Genomic DNA, 25,601 nt, shown 5'->3' with positions numbered 1-25,601 from the left:
GAGCGTGTTATACTAGAAAAACGTATAGAGACGATTTCCCCATACTTTAATCAAGTTTATTTCAATCAACCGCAACCTATAAGGTGCGAGAGGTCTCTGCGTCAAGTTCACAGAACCGAGTCAGAGGATGGGTTCGGGTGGGTGAAAGATGAGAACGCGTGAAATCCACACAACAGTGCCGTGACGGCACAACAAAGCTGTAGAAACACAGTAAGATCGTACCAACACAGCAACCTCCCTGAGCAGCACAAAACGATGTGGCGTCTTTGAGCGCATGGACGTTTGCTGGGGGATGCACAGACAGGGGTGGGTACAGGGAATCTAGCCAATCAGCAGTCGGCGGACCAAGGTGTCTCCCCATTGCACTGGTCCAGTGCTGGGATGGCAACGCGGGCCTCCAGCGCAATATGTGCGGCGTTGGGACGCGTCCTGGGTACGCGTTCACTTACCTGAACCATGGTAAATCATGCTACATGCGAGGGTTGAGGCCTGCTACTGGTAACTGTTCGAGTATATACAATTTCCGAGGTGACGACTATTGGTATAACATGAATGTAAGTGCTTGCAAGCCAGACATTAACATTTTGCAAATTTCCTCGCGTGTAGCAGGTAACCCACCACTAAGCCATCCTTTTGAACTATTCGTTATTTGTACGCAAGCAACCAACAGTGCGCTGGACCTCAATGTGGACTCGGCAACGGTGCTACTTAATTGTGAGTATATTTCACTGAGTTTTGAGTAATTCCACGTAAGTTACTTAGGAAAGATGCCACGTCCGGCGTCGCTACCTTGGACCAGATCGGAGAATAACACAGTGTTTGTATCTAGGGAAGTAACGCATCAACCCACTGTAAGTTTGTGGGTTGTGAAAGTCACTAACATGTTTGCGGAGTAGACTACTAACTAACTTACTACTCGCGACGCTCACGTATTTGAACCCTTTAGGGTACTCAAAGAGGCTGTCGAGCTGTTAACGAGGTTGTACTACCCTGTCTGAATGCTGGATTCACGTGTAAGTAGTTGCACCAACTCTGATAGGATTGCTAGGTACTGCTAGATCGAGTGATGTCACCCAATGCGAGTTTTTAGACCTACAGCGCATGTTACACTGCTCCACCAGGCTGCGTCGACTAGGAGTGTACGTGTAGCTAGATTACCGCCGGTGTTCACTGGTGAGTCTGTAGGTAGGGAGGGGTGGGGTGACGAGCCAACGTATTTGATCTACTCAAGTAATGCACCGGCGTTGCCCGGGGCGATATGGGAGGGCCTACAATACACATATTATGTGTTTGTACTGATCTAAAGTAGATGTAGCGTACATGTATAACATCTAGCGTTAATGGCACCGCTGTAGTTATTGCTCGGCATGGCTACCACGCAATGGGAGGAGAGCGCTCATCGCGGTTACTGCAACATGAACTACGGTAGAGCAGGGATGCTTGTCAAGCTTACTAGATGCAGCTCTGCCACCTTTGAGCAGAGACCCTATCGTAGACGGTGCTAGCGTATGATGCAATGGCGCTGCTTGCTCAGAGTAGCTGAGTAGCAGGGTGTCCGCCTATTTGAACTTAGCAAAGCCCTGTTAGTGCCCACTAATTACCTTACGTCCTGAGCTGCCTGCAACCCCAGCCCAGGTATCTTAGAATAAAATCAGGGCCAGGTAGTGAGCTGAACGCGCCTACTCGCTATTCCCTCACGTGCCTTGTGTCGGGCGTAGTATTATAACCACATACCAGCACAATTGTCTTGAGTAGCACCAATATCTGGTGCGCGGTACGTTCAAAAGTACTTCAGTAACGTTGCTAGGTCAACCAATGGCTGTGAGGCTCGCTCTAATACTTCCTGCGCCACTTCGCTCGCTTCATTCATGTAGAGACAAGTATTCCGACTTCAACGCGCTACCTCTGACACCGCTATGACGAAAATTGCGTGCGCTGGATGCCCACAGAGCTTCGACACTACATTCTGTTAAATAAAAGGTATGAGGAGGACGCGTCGCCGCATGGCGATCGATATATTGCTCACTTCAGGAGCTCATATGCTGTGATTGGAGGTGTAATACACTGCTAGGCTCCATCCTCGCCCTGCTACCGGCGCGACCGAGCAGGCAGTGATCATGGAGGGCATTGCAGGGGATCCTCTAGCAACGATTGCTTTTGGGTACTCACATGGGTACCTGGTTATCGAAAATCTAGTGCACCCGGTTCAGGCACCGGAACTGCCCCAAGCGCGGGACCGCCGCCAAGGCTCTCGGCCAGGCGGGCCGCCCAGCACACCGTCTTTGGCCTTGCCTGGCCACCGTTTTTGCTTATTTGGGTGATGCTTTACTGTGTTGATCAGATCTGAACGTGTGTTTTTAACGTTTTCTCGTGAAAGATTCCAGGTTGGTCCAGAGCCTGGACAGTTTGGTCCAGAGCTGGACCAGACAGGTATCCTTCAGTGAAGGATAAGTGAAGGGCCTTCACCCGGCACACGAAGTTGACTTAAGACACTTTTGGCGGCAGCTCAGGGTGACCGGCTAGACCTGGGGAAGCGCGTCGTGTAGGGCACGCCCGGCAAGAACACAGGCAAGCGCAAGAAGACACGGTAGGAACTGCAGCTTCCCCGCGAAGGAAGCGATGGTGGACAATAACAGCAATGACAGTGAGCGTGTAGGTTGCGTTTCAGTTATTCAGTGGTCAGTTTCGTGTGGTTGAATACAAAGTTTGTTGAGCAATGCACCTTCTTTCATGTGATTTCTGATCGGAGCTGCAGAACAGTGCACCTCCTCAGCCATCTGTTGACTGCAAGTGGGGTCTGTTACGACATTGAGCGGTGATTGCTCTATTTCTATGTCGTATCACTTACAGCATTGGCGAGAAAACCTGATGAAAATTTATACACCTATCCCGACGAGAAACACATGGTCCATACAAATATCAAGTGAATATGTAAATCGTAACTTACGACATGCGCTTACGCGTCTGAGGCGAGTACCGTTCGGAGACAAGGTGTTAAGTCAGCCGAAAAAGTTTGCAACTTAAAAAACAATCACATACCGGGGGAGTGGCCACGGATTAAGAAGTGGGGCTACATGCTTGTGAAATGCTTCATGAAATCGGTTTCTGTCGAATTTTCCTGGTGTTGTATCCCACACAATGAAGCCTGAAATGTCCATGGCAGCTAAAATAGACACATGATCACCTTCACAGTCGAAATATTAGTCATCCTTTTTGAATAATGAGATAAAAACAAGTGCAGCTACGTACCACGATCGAACGGTTGTCGAACTATTGCAGGTGTATTTCGCGCAGACCACGCAAACCGCCGGAGAACATTTCGACCATTTTTCGCGGTTTCATCAAGAAAAACCAGCTGATGAGGTCCACGATAGAATGGCGCCAACTTCTTGTAGTAAGCGTCGATTTCAGCGGGGACACTTTCTCTCGCTCTCTTCGTGAGGACCTTGCGCGTTAATCCAAGGTCGAATTTTAGTGTGTCGCAGTAGATATGTTTGGTAGCGCAGGAAACGCTGACTTCAACGCTGCTTGCACCTCCTCGATATAAAAACAGGGATGTTCTTCGACGAAGCCCTTGACAAACTTGATAGTCTCCGGAGGCCAGCGCGTCTTCCGTTCAATTCGAGCGTTCGGGATGACGTTACCACGACGACGGAACAGATAGCCCCAGCGAGAAATGGACCGCGTTGACACTCCCATCACTGAAGCCACAACGGTCAGATCAATATCGTAGAGGTAGGTTAGCACGATAGATCGCCAGCGCATGCCAATCGATATCGTCATGGTCGACTGCAGACGAAGCGAGAGAGTTAGAATGTCAGGACCGTAGGATTGTCGGATTTACTCCAGCCATTCAACGAAAGTAGGCATAACCCAACGTTACTCGTTGTCTTAGCTGCTATTCTATACTAACTCGATGAGTTAGCCGCCTAACTCGATGATGGGCTAATCACCGTGATTTGCTAAAACAACGAATTACGTCGTTGTTTAGACAGAAAGCATGCAAGGTACAATAATATATTTGCTGTACAACTGTCATTTGCTGTTGTTTCAAATGGCACTTAAACCGATAATGCAACATAAACTCTTATGTTGCATTATCTCAAACATCCGCAGGGGCGCAAACGACAGTTCTTACGAACTGCGAATACCGCTCCAAACTTACTAGACAGTATCTGTTGGAATATGCAATCAGACAGTGTCAAGTCCCAGCCCTAAGAGACGACGACTGGGGCGCCTGTATGGTGTAACGGTCTAACGAGCTATGTTCTACAGGTATGGTGTGAGTTCAATCCCCGCGGCGCCCTACCTTTTCCAACAGTATCTACTTTTCAGATCGCATTACCAGGCAGATGCTGCGGCTGCGAAACAGGCGCAGGGGACGCCAATGGGTAATGATAAAAAGCCTGCTATAAACTAAAAACAAAACAACTACAGATACAGTCAAAAGACCCTATAGTGCGGTGGCTAGGTACGTAGACCGGCTGCTTGGTTTAGTGGTAGAATGTGAAATTGCACAATAGCTGTAGTCCCATGGCGCCTATCAGCGAGACCGATGTAGACACGGCCTGCGACGTCAACTACAACAGTCAGCCGAAACCACGTCTCGAATTCAGCGTCGTAATGAACCTGATAGTGGCGAATTATGGTGAAAAACGCGCGACCATGTTAGTGTAGGGAAGTTGTGGCTGTACTGAGCAATAGTTCGCAAGATAAAGGAAAAACAGGGGGATAGGTACGTACGTAGGTGCCGGTTGCTTTAGAATGCGAATGGCTGAAGTCAAGTGACTCGAGATCGGACTCAGTTACCAGCTCCAGTTACCGGGTCACCAGGAGAAAGACAGTCAGTGACAAAGGACCACGACAACGCCCTCAGTTTACTGGCTTCAGTTACCGAGGCGCGAATTAACCCGATTTGGGCTGCCTAGCAGCATGACCTATCGGCCACTGCTATCCCAGTATAAAAATTGATATTGTAAAATTGTTATATTGTTGGGCATCAATATTGTATTTTAGCGATGTCATCAATATCCACTATTTATTGTCAATATTGTACAGGAAGAAAAACTGCCCCTACCTTCTCTTACGATATTAAAGAGCACCATAAGCTAGTTTTCCTCTCCTTTTTCTATGGCTGTTGCCTATTGAATACTTCTGACAGCCTTAACAGCACTTCGCTGGTCATCAGACCCCAATCCATCGTCAGTACTTAATCGAGTCTCAGTTTTTTTCACGTGGGGTCGATGGCGCAGAACAACCGAATTACGTATACGTAGACTTGCTCTCTTATCGAGCTATGGGTTTCTCCATGAGAGTAGCCTTGAGGTCCGCAGGGCACTTCTGTTTTCTTTACAGCCACGCAATGGCACCAACGTGTATACGAAATAAATTTGAGCAGATACTGCGACTACGTGCGAAAAGACTTCGTATGCGTAGGAGGGAGACACTTAGACCTCAGAGCTGCAGCGTTACTGCGGTACCTACGTCGGTGATAATAACTTGGCTTGTGTCCTTGGCACCAGACGTCATGAAAGAGGGAGAGGTACCCCAACTGAGTCTCCAACATTGCTCGTCGATGCTTCTGTCTGGTCACTTTCGCTTTAGACACTAGGAAGACCGTCAATCATATTCGGACACGTAGAGTTAGGGGTAAAGACTCGCTAACCATTGGGGATAAGTGCCATGACGATTCATGCTAACATTACTCAACGTACTCATATACTCTAGTACAGTGCAATATATCGCCATACTAATGGCAAGTATGGCAATATATTGGGGCAAATATTGATATTGGTACAATAATGATTGTGATGACTGCCTCGCCGACAATCAATATCCAATATATATTGTCAGATCCCTGAAGCCCTAGTAGGGCTTCACGTAGGCTAGGATAGGTAAATGGCATTATTTTGTTTTTCAGAAAGCCGTTGCACATACATAGCTTATTTAACTACCTGACAGTAGCCGGGAAAAAAACTAAAATGTCACTCAAACCAACGCTTACTGATTCTCTTATCCACCATATCATCGTCCATAATAAAACACAACCTGCTCAACATGAATTCAATCAGCTGGGCAACATTAATGGTGATCATGAAGTATGGAGATCGCTAACTGAGTAAGATGGAATCTGTACTTCCAGCCGACCGATCAAGTGGACGAATTAAGACCGTTTGATACTGAATAGGAAGGTACAAAAAATCATTTGGTTATACTTCGGTAGTGTGACCCGTACGACCCAAGGGCATCTCCTGAGCCTGCTTCGCAGCCGCAGCATCCGCCCAGAAATTGCAACGCTATTAGTAAGAAGAAACCGATTTACAACATACCACACGGGAAGTTGGGGGTTGTAGCAAGCTAGCCGACCCCGACGATCTTAACGATGTCGATGTCGTCTACGTAGATGTAGCCGCGATTCTTGACGATTCCTGTCGAAATGAACGGGGTACCGAGCTCCATCAACTTACTGGAACGCGTTCTCGAGAGACGGCATCACCTCACGGCTCCGGTACCGAAGCTGCCTGTGCACGAGGCCTGAGTCGCATGACCTCTGGGTCTTCGCTAATGATGCTGGACATAATGGCTCTTACCACAGGCCATAGCTAATCATGTAGCTGCCAGTGGCCGATGCTTTCGTCGTAATGCCTAACTAATAAGTCGTCACCGTTGAAGGCGGGATCCCGTCGGCATGTTGTTGGAGCGAAAAACAAATCCGATGGATGTCGCTTGAGTGGCAGATACACTATCTATCACAGGTATATATACTTGATTAAAAGGTATGCAAAATAATAGGTAATTTGACTTAATCACAACCGGATGGGTCAACATAGCAGCATAATTTGATTAGATCGCAGGCTATCCAGTATAACAGGTATTTTAGCCATGAACATCAGCTACGCTCAAACCCATATTTAGCAGGTATTTGATGTGAGAATAATGGCACCTCAGTGGCCTTCACCCATGGACTCTAGATAAAATCCAGAGAACTCCTCAGTGAGGTGTTGAAGTCGGGAACCGGTTAGCCAATCAAATCGTCCGATCTGGGGTAGCAGGCAGCATACCAGGGATCCCGAAAAATAAATACGCCCGGAAATATATTTGTATTTTCGGAATCAATATTTTATTGTAGATATACCTCCTTGGTTTATCCGGTATTTATTCCAGCTTAGATCAAAACTTCTAGATTTTATTTCTGCGGTTGAATATATCATTCATGATTGAAAAGTTTTTTTCTAATTTTCATTGTGTTAACGCCATCAAATTTTCCCTTTATGCTAAAATGATGTTGTTCAGCAACCTTAACACGAATGTGGCGACCGTGGGCAGTGTTTGTAAGAACCCATGAAGGTATCACGATTGCAGCAATTTACTGAATAAATTACTGCGTCAACACGGGGTCTTCAGAAAAATTCTTCTCTCCTTGGTATACAAACACGTATTTCGTTAACTTGAGAAAAATAGATATATATCGTATTTTCGGCATGCACAGATTTGGTAGCCCACTCTTCAACTCGCCAGCTCCCGCTCAAGACGCCGACGTCGATGGCGCTCACGCTCACGCTGACGAGCGCGTCGCTGGTGCTGCTCGACCAGCGGGAGGGCGACGCGCTGCTGCAGCTCGGGCCCCTCGTGTCCTCGTTCCTCGGGCCGTCGCCCCACCTCTCGCTGAGCGAGGCGTGCGCGCTCTCCTCCACGTCACTCCTCGACTGGATGTGGAGCCGCAGCTGCACGTCCGTCGGAGGTAGAAGGGCCGGCTGGAGGCTCTCCAACTACCTCCGATCGGGGCCGCTCTACCACCGCTGGCAGTTCTGTGTCTTGAGTGGGAACGGTGGTCACCGTCTCGGGTACGGTCGTGACCGTCCTCCGGCTGTCCGTCAATCGGCACGTGGACTACTACTCGAGGATCAGCTGTTCGAGGATGAGCTGACTGAACAGTCATTGAACTTTAGCGAGGATTAGATGGCGACGGGCCAGTTGCGTGGACGAAGAGTCGTGATGGAAGCAGTGTCGCGTGTGACGAGGTCGGTGAAACCTTTTACGCCCAGGTGTATAGCGGTAGCCCAGAAAGGGTTGACGAGCAAACCTTTTTGGGAAGGTAAACCCTGAACGCAGATTTCCTTGAACGCAGGTTCTGGGGGAAATGCGACCAGGGTGGCGTGGCACCTTGTGAATCCCGCCTCGGTGTCGTATATCTTCGGGGAGCCTGCATCGATCACCAGGTGAGTTGTCTGTGAAGTTGAAAGCCTTGAGTTCGTTGAGCGTAACGTTCACTTGTCTGAACGCACTTCTCTGAAATGGCTGAAGCTTGAAGCGTGGGTGAAGGATCAGGGTTACTACCACAAGTAAGAACCCCAGAAATATACACCACTTTCAGATAACCAATACAAATACAGAGTTATACACAAACACACCACTTATTCTTAGACCCTTGGGCGGTGGTTCGTACACCAGTCAACGGATCTGCGTTCAAGATACTGGTCAACCTTGAACGCACTTTCACACGCGCACCACCCTCAGATGAGGGAAATATACAGACCAAATACAATCCGATCCTAAACGCAGTCAATCAAACTATTCCCGGGGGTGACTGCTACCAAACCACCCTAGATATCAATTGTTAACATGAAATGGGACACCACCCTTACCTCAACGCAATGGGCCCAACTGGGAAATGGAATACGTGGATCACTTCAGCAGCCGGAGCAGACTGATCCCCACGTAACTGGACTTGAATGTGTGTGGGGAGCTCCGCACTGACCTTGTCCTTAACCCCTTGGTTCCCGGGATTTAGGCACCAAAACACGTAATCTACGGTACTGTATGTCGTAACCTACGACGAAAAAGTAACTACGAGTTTGTATTGGCGCGCCCTGTCCGTAACAAGAGAAGCCCCATCAGACATATAAGATTAAAGAGATCTATGGGGGGAACATACGACATAAGAGTCGAAAACGACGCGAAGTACGCCGGAACTTACGACATTGAACGTAGATCGAGTGCATACTTATCCCAGATGGTGGATCAATAGGATTGGTGAACTACACAAAACATCCATCTTTCGCGGTGTTGATAGATGACTGCGAGATTGTAATCACCAAATCATCAATATATAGCCAATCAAAACATTTTCCCTCTCACTTATGCACAGGACAGGTAATGGGAACCTTATCCCATTCAAGAAAAATGGGTAATCGCTACAACCAACAAAGGGGTACTTGGAGTGCTGACTTACTTTGTATGTCAGTGCTAAAGAAGCTCTATAACCGTAGCAGCAGCTTCACTTCTTCGCTTTGTTTGTCAGCTTTACGATATCTGCCCAACAGCTCGCCCATTTCTATAGAGTGTTGTTGCCGAGGCAACGGCCTACACCGCCGGCTTTTCTCAATCCGGAACACTGAAGCAATGCCGAAATTGCTTCGTTTTACCGTTTCTAGAAAACGTTTAAGCCTACCACGGTTATTCTAATTCGCAGCAGGTATATTGATGCTGCTCTCGAGGGTTGCCGCACCGGTAGCGGCACTCGGGCTTCGCGTACTATAGAAATCGCCTCGTACACGGAGACTGTCAAAGCAGCCGAAGAGGATCTCTATACGCACAAATAAGGCGTTATGGTCGGATTGACTAGTTGATGACACGCGTACGAGCCAGACCTCCGTCGTTCCCGGCGATACCGAAGTATACGTCGTGCTTAAGTTGGTTAGTAGTAGGATACTCTCGTCATCTTAGTTTAGTTGTTGGGAGAGGTCATTGTGGGATATACGCACGATCAAGGTTATTTACGCACTACTCCATGCCCTTGCTTCCAATCCGGCATTTACGTGGCGCGAAATACGCTGCAACATTGTCGCTTTCAAAACCAGCTACACCGTACAGTTGTTATAAGGCTGCAAATAAATATTTCTTCGTGTTAGAAGTCTCGGCAGATATAGTCTACTTCCGGTTATACTTACTTTGTATATTCGGCACCTAAACTCGAGGAAATAGCAGCAACAGCCCTTGGAGAGTTATTTAGACGCCATTCCATCCATGTTTTTTTATCATTTACTTGTTTATTGTGTGTACGGGCGTTTAGAAGCTATTCTACGAGCTCGTGGGAGCTCTTGACAGCCGCATACGCCGACCTCTCCTCTTCAAGGTCGCTGTTGTGTTTGCTTGAAAGTGGGTACTCGCGCAAACCTTAAAAGGGGATGCTCGTCTTTCTCTATACAAAATGCCCCATTAGCCGGCCCCGGCTTATGCACAACCCATCTCTGATGACAGCTCTATATCCGTGTTTTTGTGCAATTCTGATTTTTACCTCTCTTGGTTATACTTTTGCCGACGAAAATTGATTAAAGTATTGTAATCTCGTTTCGAACCAAATGCTATTGTTAATCGAGCTATGTCGTATTATACGACATTGAGATTCGGCAAAGTCGTAACTTACGACGTCGGGAACCAAGGGGTTAAAGACAGCGGACTCGATTCCTCGACGACTTGCGCAGTAGGGGGTAAAACGAACTCTCTGATTGTTACCTGCTAGACTATCGCTAGGCTTTGTGTAAAGGTATCTCTCTTGTAGCGGTTTTCTGTGTTCTTCTGTGTTCTTCGCCACGCGTCTGGCGAATATCTTGACTTGAGTATACTGGAACTGTTGACATAGACACTCTCCACTGGATTATTGACCAGCTTCAATGTGCCCATGTCTTTGTGCATGACTGGTTCTTGGGAATCCTTGAACCCGCATTCCTTGAAACCGGGTTCTTGAGTCAGCAGGGCTGAACGCAGTGCGTCCAGGGTCTGCTGCCAAAGGCGACTTGCGTCCAAGACTGAAACCATACTCAAGGCCTTACGGCCAAGGGTAGGTTGACTCTTCACTGGGTTGTGGGGCACTTGGCGGGACTTCGTCCGGGTGGCCAGCGGTCTGGACACCCTGCACTTGACTTCACTGGGGTGGCCAAGTTCCGGGTACACGAATTCGATGTGCGTTCAGGGCCTAGGCGAGGCGGGACACCGTACACGATACGTTCGTGCAGGTGTTTTCGACGGCCTCAATGTGTCAACCCGCTTAAAGACGGGGGCGGCCTGGACGGATCGAGTGCGTTCAGGGTTTCTTGTCTGAACGCAGTCTTCCAATCCTGAAGGGCCCATCCTAGCCTTGAGCGCACTTCGCTCCGCGGAACACAGCCGAATTCCAGCTCAGGTCTTGTCGCACGGTGTACAGCCGGGTCCGGGTTCAGTCTCGGCCAATCAGAATGGCGGATTCAGGCGGGTCAGTAGACAGGTGATGACCGGTTGAGGTAAAACCTCGCTCAGTCTCGTCACAACCGTCCCTTCCAGTCATGGTCTGTCATAGAGGAAATTGCATCCGAGCTTGCGCATGATGGCGGGACCGAAGTCTGATGGGCCTGAGCTTGAACGCAGTTCTGAAGCGCGGGCAGTTGGCCAACTGCCACGCTTGCGCACGCTTCTCCGCCCTGTCCCGCTTGGTCAGCAACTGTCAAATCTGCGGCCAGACTCGTCTCCAACCACAAACTCCATTTCAGCTTTCCGTATCATTGCAAAATCTTCTTCAAACGCGCGGCACCGACGCACACACACCGACACGGCAACCTCGCGGTCACACGAACGGCACAGCGGCATGGCACCGGCAGAGGGCGACGCGCCCAAGGCACGCACGCAGGGGAGGGGCGACGCGCAGGAGCGCGCCAATCAATCGGGGGACGCCAGCAAGGCGTCTGAGTCGCGGCGGAAGCGTGTCCTTCGGGCAACGAGCGTCGGGTGCACGTCGCGGGCAAAGAGGGCGACAACGGCGAGGAGCACGTCGACGCGGATGGCGATGAGGTGATGGCGAGCGCCTCCGTGGATGCGGAGGCCAAGGAGAATGATGAGCGGCTGAATTCAGATTCCGCTGCGTCAAGCCGTCTGAACGCAGTTTCAATCAGCTCGAAAGGGGGTTTCAGCCACATTCCTCAGCTGTTACTCCACCACTTCTCCGCCGAAGTCACATCAACGCGCAGCAGGCTGAATACACTCCACTCTCCACAGTATCAGTTCACGTAAATCGTTCCACTAGTAATTGCAGTCTCTCCACTTGTAAATCACATCGTCATCAGTTGCGTTCAGACACATCTGCGTCCAGACACATCTGCGCTCAGGTACAGCTGCGTTCAGGACACTTGTCAGCGGCCAGCGTCACTCAGTCTTGTTTCAGGGTACAGTCGATGTCGGGGGCATAGTAATTCATTTTTCACTTGGTCAGCGGTCTGCGGTCAGGCATGTGCGTTCAAGGAACTCTACACGACCGAGCGATCGTCCCGAATCCGCATGGCTTGGGCCAGAGCTCGAACTCTAACACCCTGGTTGAACTCATGCAGGAGGACATCACAGTCCAGCTGAGAGACCGGTATCCATTCTGGTTCGTCACGCCCCTTCCACTTGACCTTGTACACTCGAGTGCGTCGAGGCATCTCAGTATGATCGGCCCAGCGTAGGACCAAGATCTTCTCCACTTCATATCCAGCGCTCAAGGTGCCGGGTTCCCAACAGTCTTTGCAGAGCAAAACGTTTGAACGCACATGTGTCACCACGGTCAAAACCTTGGCCGCAGATTGCATCGGCGCTGAGTCAAAGTCTGAATGCACTCCATCCAGATCGGCGTCCAATGTCCTCGTACGCACTTCAGCTTCGTTCAGTGTCCAGGGAGGTTTCTTTACCAGCTCGGGTATTCGCGACACAAGTTGCAGGTGCGAACGTTCCCCAGCGTCTTCAACCTGCCACGACTTGCCCAACGCTAGAGTCTTCAACGTCAGGTAGTCAGCAGCCTGGTTATACAGCCGCTTGACATGCACCAGTTGAACGGTCTTAAACTTGGTTCTGAGCACTTCGTACACTACCAGTCTGCGCTTAAGGTTGGGCTGGTTGCCGTTTATCAAACCTTGAACCTGCTGAATCACGATCCTTGAATCACCAACTGCGATCAGGTCCTCAACTCCCCGTTCAGATGTCCTTTTCAACCCATTCTGCAGTCCATGGTACTCAGCGTCATTTACAGTAGGATGAACCCACGTGCGTCCAGGACTTCCTAGCCGGTTAGCTGTCACAGAACACATCCACAGCTTCCAACACGCGTTGAAGTCTTCGCTGCACCATCGAAGCTGAGTACAACACCCCGATAGTCTGATTCAAGCATCTCGATGCTGACCGCAGGTGGTTTCTTGACGCGTCCCTTGGCTGCAACCAGCTCTTCGATGCCTGCATCCGAATGCTCACCTGACCCACAGGGTTCCTCCAATATGGCCGTAGTGTCAACCGCATCTGCGTTCAGGGGGTCAGACCGACCAGCGTCTTCGGAGCACCTGCGTTCAAGGTGTGCGGCGTGGGCGACGTCTCCTACAGGCGTTATGGCTGCAGCAACACTCGCTACGTGCGCAACGAGGGGGGTGTCGACACTGAGAACTTGAACGCTAGGTTAATCAGCCTGAACCGGGTCTGTTTGAACTCCAGCATCCCTAGTCCTTGAATCAGCTGCGTTCAAGATTCGCTCCTGAGGAGGTTCCTCGGTGAAGGTAACCCGTAACGGTTTCGGCCTCTTGTTCACCTGCACGAGCCGAATGTGAGCGGTACCTAAAGTTGGTCGCAACATGATCTTGGACGGCCACGGGTTACTGCAAGCCTGAACGCAGGTTGGATCCTGGCGATTCATTATTTCAGTCAGTCGTTTAGCGCGCATCTGGGCTTGATCAGACAGAGTGGTCTCGAGAATGAGTTGTTGCCACTCTTGATACTGTCTTTTGCCTGAACGCACAAAGCGGCCAGCACGAGGAAAGAATACATACCCCACAATTATAGCCACCGGGGTCTGCGTGTCAATCCAAACCGGCTTGTCGGAGATGTTCACAACCTTGATCGCAGTCGGCCAAGACTTGGCCGCATAAATGATCTTTGTCACCCATCGGTCTCCGCGTTCAGCCCACACAACCTCGCGCTGAGGGTTAGATCCACCATAGTCGATACGCACAATAGGACTGCGTCCTGGTTTCAGGAGCAACATCTCCGCTGGCCGCACCGGAAGGTCCAAACCCATTCGACTGCGGTCAGGCTCACCGCACATCTGAATCGTCTCTTCACCCGGAAGCTGAATCAAGCCTTCTCGAGTCGACAATCGCACACCGGCGCTGAACATGAAGTTCATACCAAGTAAAACATCCACGCCGTCACCAATGTTGGCAAAGCCGGAAAATGTAGACAACTCTAGGTCCGAGCGTGATCTTCACCTCACCATGCGCTGAAATGTAGGTCGGAGCACCTCCCAACCGTGAAACCTTCATCTGTTTGTGTGTTCGGAGCTTGAGCTTTAACTTACGCGCAAAGTCGAAGCTCAGCATGCTTACGGATGCACCGGTGTCCAGGACGATCTTTGTTCGGCAGTCATTCACAGCACCCTGCACCATAGCAACTTCATGCGCATCTTCAGGTTCGTGATCATCCCACCAGCCATAGCGTTCACCCGGCCGAAGTCGAAACTCAAACGGGGATTCTGCGTCCAGACGCTTATTGTCTGAAAGCACATTGTCTAAACGCAGGTTAGCTGAATCGGGAGATGAACCTTGGGACACGGCCTGCAATGTCGGTCAGCTTGGTCGATTCTTCTTCTTCTCAGCTCTGGGCCGACGTACAATAGGGCGCACAACTCTGGGGTCTTCTTCAGCCCGACGCGTTCTGGAACCCCTTCCAGCGGGCTTAATGGTTTAACGGTTTCTTCACAGAGTCGACCTCACCAGTCTGGAGTGTGTCCAGCGTCTGGTCGTTGAGTGCACCTTGGCGGGTCATTTTCTTCACTGCTTGGATAGCTCTCCAATCTTCACACGAGAATCCACGATGGAACTGGTTGCAGCCTGGGCATGGGTTGGCGCGGCAGACTTCAGTCGGGTGACCCTGTTGGTGACAGCGATCACAGATCAGGTCTGCCCAGCAGTTCTCCTTCGAGTGTCCAATCCTTCCACAGCTCTCGCAAGTCCTCTGCCACGGCGAATTGCTTGAACGCGGTGACATTGGTCTTGAACGCAGATCCGGGTTGCCTGAACGCAGATCCGCCTTTCCAAACTGAGATGGAGGACGCCACCCTTCGGCATCCAAAACACGGTAAATTTCCTTCGTGATGTTCTCCACCTTGAACACGGGTTGCGTTTCAGCTGGCACAGGTTCACTCACACTCTCGTCACGTCCCTTGACGAGCGCCACTTGAGCGGTTGGCTTGACTTCATCATCTAGCTCTTCAAACCGGACACGCCGTTCAGGCTCCGAATCTGAATCGGGTTCTGAACCTTGAGCGACAAAAGCGCGAGCCTTGAAACGGCCCTGCGGGTCATTGTCAGCGCGGAAGTCACGTCGTGGCGGGGGAGTGTCATAGCCTTCCTCGCGCCAAATGTCCTCGTGGCGTCTGAACGCATGCTCGACTTCGCTGATATTCATGAACTTCTGTCCCTGCAGCGCGGTCTTCAGCTGGGTATCCTTCAGCTTCTTGATGAAACGACGAAGGTGTCGTTGGATGACTTCTGGAACTCAATCCCAGCCTTGACCGCAGCTGCGTTCAGCCGGTAGAAGAACTTGCGTGGAGTCTCGCCTGAACGCACTTTCATGCTGTAGTAGCGCTCAGAGTAGGAACCAGTCGTACGGCAGTACATGACCTTGAACCGACGAGACAGCTTCTTTCAGTTGTGCCTGGTGGACTTTGGCAGCTGAGCGTACCAGTCCCTAGGCGACGAAGCCATTCGTCCCTGAAGCTGGCGGATGTTCATCTTGTCCGGCCAGGAACCTTGAGCAACCATATCGATGAACCTCTTCCACCAACCAACGCGATCTTCCACGGACGCATCCTCGCTGAACTTCTCAACCGCATTGTAGTTGATGTAAGGTCGATACGGCCAAACGTTCGTGCCTTCCTTGGTCGTCGTCGAGGTAGTCAGGTCCAAGTCGAAGTCGTCGCTGGAGCTGCTGCTGTAGTCACTGGAGATTGAATCGTCATCGCTGGAGTCCGATGAGCTTGAGTCGGAGTCGTCTGGGTCAGAAGACGGCGAATATGCGTCCTCCTTGGTACTCTTCCGGGAAGCGGATCTTCTGGACGCAGATTTCTTGACCGCACTTTTCTTGGCCGCAGATGACGCTGAACCCTTGGTCGCAGATTCCGACTTGGATGCAGAGCTCTTCGTCGTCGTCACAGTCTTCGTCCCTTGGGAACTTCGGTCCTGTTCGGCAGTTTCCTTCTTCGGCAGACTCGTACCCACGGTCGCATGTAGCTGGGCAGCACCGACTTCGGTCGTGTTCTTGGAGTGCACATCACCGGTACCGGGCGCCACGCCATCATTGATTGCACCACTGGATACTTGATTCAAGGTTGTCGATTGAGGTACAGCCGACGTTTCAGTATTGATTCCGGTTGTGGGTTGAGGGGCCGTAGTTGCGCGAGCAGCTTGAACCTGGGAAAGGGTTGCACGCAGTTCGCGGTTCTGGTCGGCCAGGAACTTCTGGCCGTTCAGCGCAGTGTCGCGTTCCAACTCCCTTCCGCACATTCTCGCTCCCGCTCCAAGAGTACGTACTGAATCGTCCGTTGCACTGAGTCCAAGCGCTTCTTCATCTCACCGTCGGCTTCTTCAGCGCGGCGAGCGCGCTCCGATTCGGCGCTGGCGCGTTCAGCCTCAGCGCGTTGAAGCTTGGCCTCGGCTGCGTTCAGGCGTTCCTTCCAGCGGCGCTCAAGGTCTTCCCGGTCCTATTCGTACTGCTGCTTCGCGAGCTTGGTCGCCACTTCAGCGACGTCTGAACGCGCGCGCAAGAGGTGGTGTTCGTGCACTGCCGCATAGTCCGCGGGTTCAACTGGGCCGGAGTAGGCTGGGACCTCAGGGTACCATTCAGCTTCACGCGATCTGCGTTCAGCCTCTACACGAGCGGCTTCAGCTTGGGCGAAGGCGCGTTCAGCAAAAGTCTTCTCCGCTTGAGCCCGGGACACTTCCTCCTTCATCACGCGGACTTCGAAGCTTGCGTTCTGCAGCTTACGCTGCATCTTCAGGCGCATGTCCAGCTGCGCTTGACTCAGCTGTGTAATGGGCCTACCTTGGCTCACTACCACGGCTTACACGTATGCGCACGTGTATGAGGAAGCGTAGGTTTTTTTTACTTGAGTTAAGTATACTCGAGATCCAAGAGTATACTTTAAACAAGATAAAGACTCCAAGTAGCGGGTTTTGGTAAAAGATGAGAAGTGCTATTTTTGTTTTATGTTTCTGACTTCCTCTAAATGTAATATTCTAAGATAGGAATCTGCCAACGGCTGGTTGGCAGGATTCTGCTAACATGCAAGTCACTCATTGACTAAAAGATGCTGCTTTCAGCCAATAGGAATCCTAAATGTGTAGAACTGGTATTGTGCCTTTTCGTCGGATTGTGATGCGGCGGGGATGCTGAAATCATGGCAACTGTTTAAGGCAAAGTTGCGCTCGCGCAACTTTGCCTTAAAGACTGTGAATACAACCTGCGCGAGCGGTTGTTTCAACTGAAACAACATGGAACTATCCATGAATACGTGTCCTCGTTTCAGGATTTGATGTCTCAATTCGAGTTGGACATTTCGGAAATGGAGAAGCGTTTCTACTTCCAGAATAGGCTTCGTGCGGAGACGGCTAAGAAGGTGAAGGAACTCAGTCCAAGGTTTTTACATGAGGTCGTTGAGATTGCAACGAACTTTGAGTTTGCTCACTATGGAGGGCTATCGGTAAAACCTGCAGTGAGTCATCAGCCTTCGTCGAAAGCAGTTTCATCTGTGAAACCTGCGGCTAACAGTACGGCCAAGCCACAGGAACGAAAGCCACCTTCGAAGCGTGGGCCGAAAGAGGATTGGCGAAAGTCAGCTACTTGTAACATCTGTGGACAATTCGGCCATAGCAAGCCACAATGTACGTCCACCAAGGAGATGAACCACTATGTTGGCGGATCATTCTATGCTATTTTGGAAGTAAGCGCTTTAGCCTTCAAGCAGGATGAGACCCCCGCAGAAGTTTCGATCTTCGTCGACAATGGCAGCAGCCTCAACGGTGTCACGGAAGCGTTAGCCGAGCGACTACAATTGGAAATCATGGAGCATCCCGACGACATGATGACAGTTCGTCTGGGATACAACCAAACCGTGCAAAGACCAAGACGTACCGTCGAAATGATGCTACAGATTCTGAATTTCCCCGTGACGTGCGAGACTTTTACGGCCATGCCTGTTCCAGAAGACAAGGACGTGCTCCTCGGAATGAAGTGGCTTCGGGAGAATAACCCTGACATCGACTGGGAACGCTTACTACTGCGTCCACGTAATAGGACCGAGGAACCCCCGGCCCATCAGTTGGTGGTACCTAACCGACCTCCCGCACGTATGATTGGAGGCCGTCGTTTCAAGAATGCAAACCAGAACCGTGAAATATTCCATTACTACCGGCAGCATGGCCACACCGGTGCAACGAAGCTGATCTCAACGAAGCAATTTATGAAAGAATTTCGCAAAGGGGAGGGTATTGAAGCTGTTTTTGTTGTGAACCCGCACGACTCAGAAAAGGCTGAGCGTTTTAAGCAACAAGGATGGGAGGCGCTAGTGGACAATCCGGCATATGAAGTTTTGCTCAAGTACCGCGATACTGTGTTTCGCACTGAGCTGCCGAGTACCACACCTCCTGTCCGCGAAGAGATTGAGCACGAAATTCAGCTTCAGCCGGGAACGCAACCGATTTTGGTGAAACAGTGGCGCCAAAGCCCAGACAGCGCAAGGTCATCCAAGATTGGACGAAGGAGATGGTACAGGCTGGAATCATTCGCCCTAGCACCTCGGCATTCAGTGCCCCAACTTTTTGCGTCAAGAAACCCGTGGGTTGGCGTATTGTGCACGACTATCGCCAGCTCAATAGCTCTACCATTTTGCCGGCCATACCCATGCCGAGATGGAAGACACATTCGACGGAATGGGGGGGGGTAGTTACTGGTTCTCCTGCATGGACCTCTTGTGGGGATATTACCAGGTTAGACTTCGTGAATCTGACATTCCATTTACTGCTTTTCCGACGCCCGATGGGCTGTTTGAGTATCTTGTCACCCCTATGGTTTGAGCGGTAGTCCTGGCACTTTTAACCGGTTGTTACAGCGGGTGTTTAGCGACCTACGCGATGTCATGCGCATCTACTTTGATGACATCTATGTTTTCACTCAAGACACAGATGTTCGGACGCATGTCGAAGCGTTGGACAGAGTACTCCAACGCTGTCAAGAGCAGCAGCTGTATGTCAAGTTGTCAAAGTGCCAGTTTTGTGTCGAAGAGATCCCTTGTCTTGGTGATTTTGTGGGCCGCAATGGTGTTCGAATGGACCCTGACAAAGTGCGTGTGATCCGCGAGTGGCTGATTCCACGGACAAAGAAGCAAATGGAAAGCTTCTTGGGTACTACGGTCTATGTCTCGCGCTTTTGCGCCGACTTCGCGCAATTCGCAGGACCATTGCATGAAAGTACTAAGGGTTTGCGCCCAAAGGAAACGCTGCATTTGTCTAAGCACCAGTTGGAATGTTTTCATGAACTCAAGCGCCGTCTCTCCACCCCTCCCGTGTTGCAACTTCCTGATTTCGAAAAACCGTTCGGTATTCGTATGGATGCCTCGAACTTTGCCATAGGGGGAGTCTTGTTTCAAAACGAGGGAGGGCTCGAGCATCCGATCGCATTCACTGGTCGTAAAATGAAACCAGCGGAGCTAAACTACCCCGTGCGCGAACAGGAATTGCTGGCTATTATGCATGCGCTTCGGGTGTGGAGAGTCTACCTGCTCGATCGGCCATTTACGGTGGAGACAGACCACAAGACTATTGAGACTATATTGACGCAGAAGACAACAAACCGTCGTGTGGCTCGCTAGTTTAATGAACTAGCCGAGTTCCAACCACAGTTCAAATGGATTCCAGGCGACAGTAACCAAGTGTCGGATGCAGTGTCTCGAAACCCACTCTTTGAGCTCAAAGCCGCTCAGGTTAGTCTCAGTGAGCTCATTGAAGCGGCTCGAAACCGTGAAATTGTAGCTAGCGTCCAAACGACCAGTGCAACTGTGACGCACTCGGTCAAACAACTGTACTCTACAGACCGAAGAGTTCAGGAGCTGTTGCAGAGTATCGCTAGTGGTAAAGAGGTACCACGCTACTCTGTGAAGAATGGACTGCTGTATTACCAAACGAGAGATGATGAAAATGCTCGACTGGTAATTCCGGACAATGAAGATCTGAAGAACCGTGTTATTTGTGAAAACCACGATGGGGTCACGGTAGGTCACCCCGGATACTTCAAGACATACTTAGGCGCCCAGAAGAAATATTACTGGCCCAAGATGTCGAAGTACATTCAGCGTTATGTGACCATGTGCGAGCTTTGTCAGCGAAACAAGGCACGCCAAACGAAGCCGCCGGGACTACTTCAACCGTTGGAGATTCCAGGAGGCAGATGGATTGATGTGACGATGGACTTCATGGTTGCACTACCGAAGACGGCAGCCGGAAAAGACGCCATTATGGTTATTGTGGACCGGTTGACGAAACGTGCTAAGTTCATTGCCACGAACACGGCGGCGACAGCAGAAGAGACTGCTGCGCTATTCATGGCCAATTATGTGAAATACCATGGAGTGCCGAAGTCGATCGTCTCAGACCGTGACTCGAAATTCACATCAAAGCCAAGCTAGAGAGCTGTTGTTACCCATAATATCTGATAAATTCCATGATACGCAACAAAGCGCAGGTACAGTGTAGCTGCTCCTTGCTCGTTCTGTGGTATCCACAAGCCAATGCAAGGTAACGAAGATTTGATAATAAGTCGATTGCCAGGTTACATGTTGTTATTTTATTATTTAAATACTTACTTTGGTATATTGGTCTGTTACGATGCCTGGTCGACCCAGCCCCATCTCATAATTTGGCAGGTACGGCTGCCACGGCATGCGCTGTCATGTATGAGAGCTTCATTGGCGTACCAAATGCACAGAGCAGAGGGAGGTCGAGCTAGCACGAATTATATTGGCGCGAAGCTTGAAGGCATAGTGACGAAAGTAACGGGAGGAGGGTGGTGGCAGTGGTTATTGTAGCGGCGACGGAATGAGTGGTTCTAGTAGTTCTAGCCCCGTTGCTACTGCGCTAGATAAGATAAAAGCACCGAGAAATACATGTATCAACGACATAACCATCAATGGACCACTATTTACTATAGAACCGAGCCTGAAGCCATTCTCTTAAACAAGGACATTTTGAAAACCCCATTTAGGTACTTTGGATTGTTTATGTACAGAGTGCCTAGTTTGTTGATGCCTGCGTATACTGTCGCGATGTGCTGATTTGACACCCGTGTTCCAAAGGAAGTTACTTATTAAGTATCAGGTAGTGTACATGTATGTGGAGGCATTGTGGACGGAATTTGAGCGACCACCCGTTTGAAAGCTTACATATTCGGCTCCATTAACACATTACGCCATGACCAAGTGCATTATTACGCGTAAAACATCTATCGGCACACCAAGACGGTTGGCTTGTACCCGACTGAAGAACTTTTCAACTAGAGTGGCCTCCCAACATGTTTCAACTACTTGCCAAAGCTGTAGCGAGTCTTGATGTTCTCAAGCACACTGCGCAGCAGCCATCCATCGCCATCGGTAAGCTTCAGGTCGTTGTCCATGACACAGGACGGGTAGCCCGCGGGTTTGTTCTTGTCCACGTACATTTCGGGCAGCCCGAAGCCGTGACCCATTTCGTGCAATAACACCATCATGTCGCTCTGGTCCATAGTGGCCAGCATATCATTCACCTCAACACGCTGGCCCCAGTCGCCGCCCGTGCCAATAGCTCCCTCGCCAGGCTTGGTCGACGGCCACAGCGACATGTCGAAGGGCTTGCCCTTGCAACCACTAGTGTCGGCACTGGCAGCTTGGCCCTGGTGTTTGTAGCACTCATCGGGGCACTTGGGACTTCCTTCGTCATCCAAGATGCCCTCGTAGATCGTACCCAGCGAGTCGTCGCTCCAGTCCATGATGGACTTGTCGCGCACAGCGTAGCCCACGATCGAGATCTCGATCTTGTTAATGGGCCAGCACTCGTATCCCACGAGCCAGCGGTTCCACAGATTCATCTGCTTCTCCAACATGGCCTCGAACTTGGAAGCCACTGCCTTGGTGAGCTTCTTGTTGTTGTCCCAGCGGACGCAGTACGTGAGCTTGCCCTTGTTGGTCACGAGCTGGTCGAAGATGAGGTTCTTGAACGGCGGCACGTAGCTCTCCATCGTGTTCTTCCAGACCCAGTCCACGTCCTCGCGGGTCACGTACGTGGTGGGGTCGCCCTTGACACACTTGCCGCTCGACGTCACCTTTCCGAAGCTGGCGTGGTCGCCTGCCGAAGTGGAGTTCGAGTCCGTCTGGGTGACGTCGCCCGACGAGCCTTCGGTCTGGGCGGTAGAGCTGCCTTCCGTTTGAGCGGTAGAGCTGCTCTCGCCTTGGCCAGCGTTGCTCGGCTCAACCGACGACTGGAAGTTGAACGAGTTACCCCCACCGGAGCTGGTCGTGCCTTGGGAGGAGCCCTGAGTCGTCGGAAAGGAGCTTCCTTGACCAAAGTTGAACGAGTTACCGGTGCCGTCACCGGAGGCCTGCGTCGGGAAGGAGCTTCCCTGGCCAAAGCTGCTCGACTCGGTCTCTGGTGCTGGAGTTGTGAATTGGGAGACGTCTCCAGTCTCCGTAGGAGCCTCAGTCATTGGAGCGGCTTCTTCTACAGCGGAGCCTCCAGTGTCCTCGGTCGCAGGCGTGACGACCGGAGTGTTCGATGCCTTCTTCTTGTACGTGCATTTGGCTGCCGACGAGAACGAGCTGCAGACCACCAGAGCTAGTAGGACAGCGAGCAGAAGCTCCTGCACTGAGAATCGTCTTGCTACCATTGCGGAAGAATGGAAAGTAAAAGGCTGACTGGGCAGGAACGAGGTGTAGGCAGGTAGGACCGATAGGTTCCTGCAGCGTTGTTCAAAAGCTTGAAGGGGTAGATCAGCGCCGAAGCTTTGCAGGATTTGCTGCTCCGTAGTGTCTTGAAGACACTGTCTTCGCCTGTAGGCGAAGCTGCCTTTACACTTTGGCTTATAATAGTACTTGGGGCTCATATAGATTTGTACCAATTCCGCTGTCCGTATGGACTAATTCTACTAAACGAAAATATTAATCTGGGTAGGGGACTGGAGGGCGTCCAAGTGCTTTGTCCAGGCACGCCTTCCCGTCCGACCTCTACTGTGTATAACAGCATGTACAACGTTATACATGAATTTATCGTTAGGTATACACCAGAATCTTAACTCGACGAAGCTACATGCCTTGCTCGGCAGTAAAAATACATGTATTATACCGCAAAATGCTACAGGTATTAGTACAGTATTTCCTCGATACCCAGAGCACATTGCTCAATAACATTTGCAAGTTGCAAATGCAAATTGCAACCAAGAGCTACATTAACCATATGTCGTATATATAATGCAACTTGACGGCAACTTCGCGTCATACGTGTACACGTAGCAACCACACCGCCTTTATAAGCCGGTGTAGCCCAGATTTCCGCTACTAGTGGGGATAAACTAATATCCGAGCGGAAGAGAGGGGCATTTAAATTGAGTTTACTAACTGGATTTTCCTGGTTGCTCCTACTTGGATTCATTCATGTAACAAGCTTGGGGGCGGAAGTACATCATAAAATCAGGTTAGAACAAGCTGAACCTGAAATTGTTCTACCGGCACATAGACACAGACACAGCAGTGCGTACGTATACATGTATTTGGGTTTAGTTATAATGGGGTTGCCAAAAAGGAGCCATTTTGGAGACGGGCGAAGTCTTTATGAAGAAGTTTGTATGGCGTGATTGATGATCGAGGTAGGAAAGTACTCATTCCCATTTTTTACCACCCCCACTATAACTAAATATGGTAGGTACACATGTGGTATTATCCGTCGGGGCACGTTTCTCAAATCCTCAAGAAACGCTAATCTCGGCTGTGTCCCCTCCATGGTGTCGTTATATCGACAGCCGAGGCACGGTTTCTGTGGCAGAGGATATTACAGACAACGGCGGATAAATACGGCAACGCACAACCCGGCACACATATGTTGTACTTTTCACAATAAGTAATTCAGAAAGCCAATCAGCTTCGAGAGTTACACTTGACATTTCTATTCCATATGGTTTTAAGTACTTTCTCTAAATTTGTGTGTACTTTATGCTCCGTTACGTGTACTTTATGTCATTGCCTTGTATAATCTCTATCGTTCCCGACAGAGAATTTTGGCACATTTACTATGGCGGATGTCATTCAGTTATGCCGGATTTATCCGTCGTTGTCTGTAGTACAGCACAGCGAAAACCGATATCTTGATTTTTGTATAGGATCATGGGCTTTGCTTCGCTGCGCTCCTGCGATAAAAAGATTCTCTCACCTGGCGAGTACAGTGCTCGGCTCGCTGGAACGCTCGGCGCTGGGCCCGCCTCCGCAGATACCGTGCGGCCCTGCTTCGCGGGCACCCCGCACGGGTCTGCTGCGCGACCTCGCAACCGCTCGCCTCCGTTGGTCCTTTCTCTGGCCCAGCTGTAATAATAGACAATTTCGGTTTCTGTGGCTACATGCTGTCGTTCGAGAGTAAAGTAAAGTCATTGCAGCACCTTTTTTAACACAGATTATTTACTGGAAGGTCACGAAAAGCCGCCTTTTGCTATGCTAGGTCAAAAGTCTTTAAATCCGTTAGGTCCTTCCACATGGGGATAAAAACATCGTTGGAAAGCGCTGCGTGTACTCTAAATGATACGCAATTGCACTTAGGAGGAAGAGCATTATTAAAAGCAGAGCATGCTATGATGTGCAACCACTTCACTGATATTGCTGCTATCGAGTCGATTCTAAAAATAGCGCATGCTCGACCCTTCAAACAACTGAGCTTGAGTATCGAAAATGGACAGCTAAGGGGTGGTCTCATGGGTAGGAAGATAGGAGTGCTAATGACGCCTGAACTAGCAGCAACCACAGCGTGAAAACGTGCCAGAGCATGTTTTAGATGCTTCTGAGGGCACCATCAAAGTATGGGGTGGCTTGGGCCACTTGCGGATTTAATTTTGATGAAACCAGCATAATTTGAAGTGACCTTCCAGTAAATAATCTGTGTTAAAATTAATGCGAAAACTGGGCTGCACATAAACAGAAGGCGGGATGGGAATATCTTTGTTTATATACAGTCCATGAGTCGCTCAGCGGCGTGTCATCCCTCCTCCAGATTGCAGTTATCCACGCGTTATAAAGATGTGGAGTGAAACTTGACTCAGTTAGCATACGGACAGAAAAAACGTAGATCCGGCTGGACGCTCGTGTGTGGCCCCAGGCTGCGGGCTCAGCGCGTGACGCACACCTTCTACTTGCCAAGGTGACTCGCCAACACAATACGCAGGCTTCGTCAAACTAGGATATCCATCCTAGTGCCTATATTACCTTAATGAAGGAAGGCTGGGGGCCCTTAATATAGCATGTATCTCTACTTGATACTTAATTAAACTGATGAAGC

The 25,601-nt window shown here is 50.3% G+C and overlaps 7 protein-coding genes across 7 annotated transcripts; 4 read left to right on the top strand and 3 right to left on the bottom strand.

The window, feature by feature from the left end:
* Window positions 1-7,542: 7,542 nt before the first annotated feature.
* Window positions 7,543-7,959, top strand: PHYSODRAFT_324223 (hypothetical protein; the record flags this gene model as incomplete). Its single annotated transcript, XM_009519941.1, has 1 exon — window positions 7,543-7,959. One exon carries the CDS (start codon window positions 7,543-7,545, stop codon window positions 7,957-7,959), a length of 417 nt encoding a protein of 138 aa, XP_009518236.1.
* Window positions 7,960-11,620: 3,661 nt separating this feature from the next.
* Window positions 11,621-12,042, top strand: PHYSODRAFT_324222 (hypothetical protein; the record flags this gene model as incomplete). The annotated part of the gene is made up of 2 exons (XM_009519940.1): window positions 11,621-11,735; window positions 11,780-12,042. The coding sequence occupies 2 exons, from the start codon at window positions 11,621-11,623 to the stop codon at window positions 12,040-12,042; spliced, it is 378 nt and encodes a 125-aa protein (XP_009518235.1).
* A 641-nt stretch (window positions 12,043-12,683) lies between these two features.
* On the bottom strand, window positions 12,684-13,171 carry PHYSODRAFT_433305 (hypothetical protein; the record flags this gene model as incomplete). Its single annotated transcript, XM_009519939.1, has 2 exons — window positions 12,684-13,059; window positions 13,083-13,171. Coding segments are annotated over 2 exons (465 nt in total), but the record flags the coding sequence as incomplete, so codon positions are not given.
* A 2,521-nt stretch (window positions 13,172-15,692) lies between these two features.
* PHYSODRAFT_253722 (hypothetical protein) lies at window positions 15,693-16,550 on the bottom strand (the record flags this gene model as incomplete). Its single annotated transcript, XM_009519938.1, has 1 exon — window positions 15,693-16,550. The coding sequence occupies one exon, from the start codon at window positions 16,548-16,550 to the stop codon at window positions 15,693-15,695; it is 858 nt and encodes a 285-aa protein (XP_009518233.1).
* A 938-nt stretch (window positions 16,551-17,488) lies between these two features.
* PHYSODRAFT_436525 (hypothetical protein) lies at window positions 17,489-17,929 on the top strand (the record flags this gene model as incomplete). Its single annotated transcript, XM_009519937.1, has 2 exons — window positions 17,489-17,758; window positions 17,852-17,929. Coding segments are annotated over 2 exons (348 nt in total), but the record flags the coding sequence as incomplete, so codon positions are not given.
* Window positions 17,930-17,944: 15 nt separating this feature from the next.
* On the top strand, window positions 17,945-18,343 carry PHYSODRAFT_486516 (hypothetical protein; the record flags this gene model as incomplete). The annotated part of the gene is made up of 2 exons (XM_009519936.1): window positions 17,945-18,178; window positions 18,224-18,343. Coding segments are annotated over 2 exons (354 nt in total), but the record flags the coding sequence as incomplete, so codon positions are not given.
* Window positions 18,344-21,615: 3,272 nt separating this feature from the next.
* On the bottom strand, window positions 21,616-22,953 carry PHYSODRAFT_479561 (neutral zinc metallopeptidase; the record flags this gene model as incomplete). Its single annotated transcript, XM_009519935.1, has 2 exons — window positions 21,616-22,517; window positions 22,662-22,953. The coding sequence occupies 2 exons, from the start codon at window positions 22,951-22,953 to the stop codon at window positions 21,616-21,618; spliced, it is 1,194 nt and encodes a 397-aa protein (XP_009518230.1).
* Window positions 22,954-25,601: the final 2,648 nt, after the last annotated feature.

The sequence above is a fragment of the Phytophthora sojae genome, assembly GCF_000149755.1.
Source record: "Phytophthora sojae unplaced genomic scaffold PHYSOscaffold_2, whole genome shotgun sequence".
NCBI classification, from domain to species: domain Eukaryota; phylum Oomycota; class Peronosporomycetes; order Peronosporales; family Peronosporaceae; genus Phytophthora; species Phytophthora sojae.
Note: the sequence above shows the minus strand (reverse complement) of the source record. Positions and strands in the feature narration are given on the sequence as shown.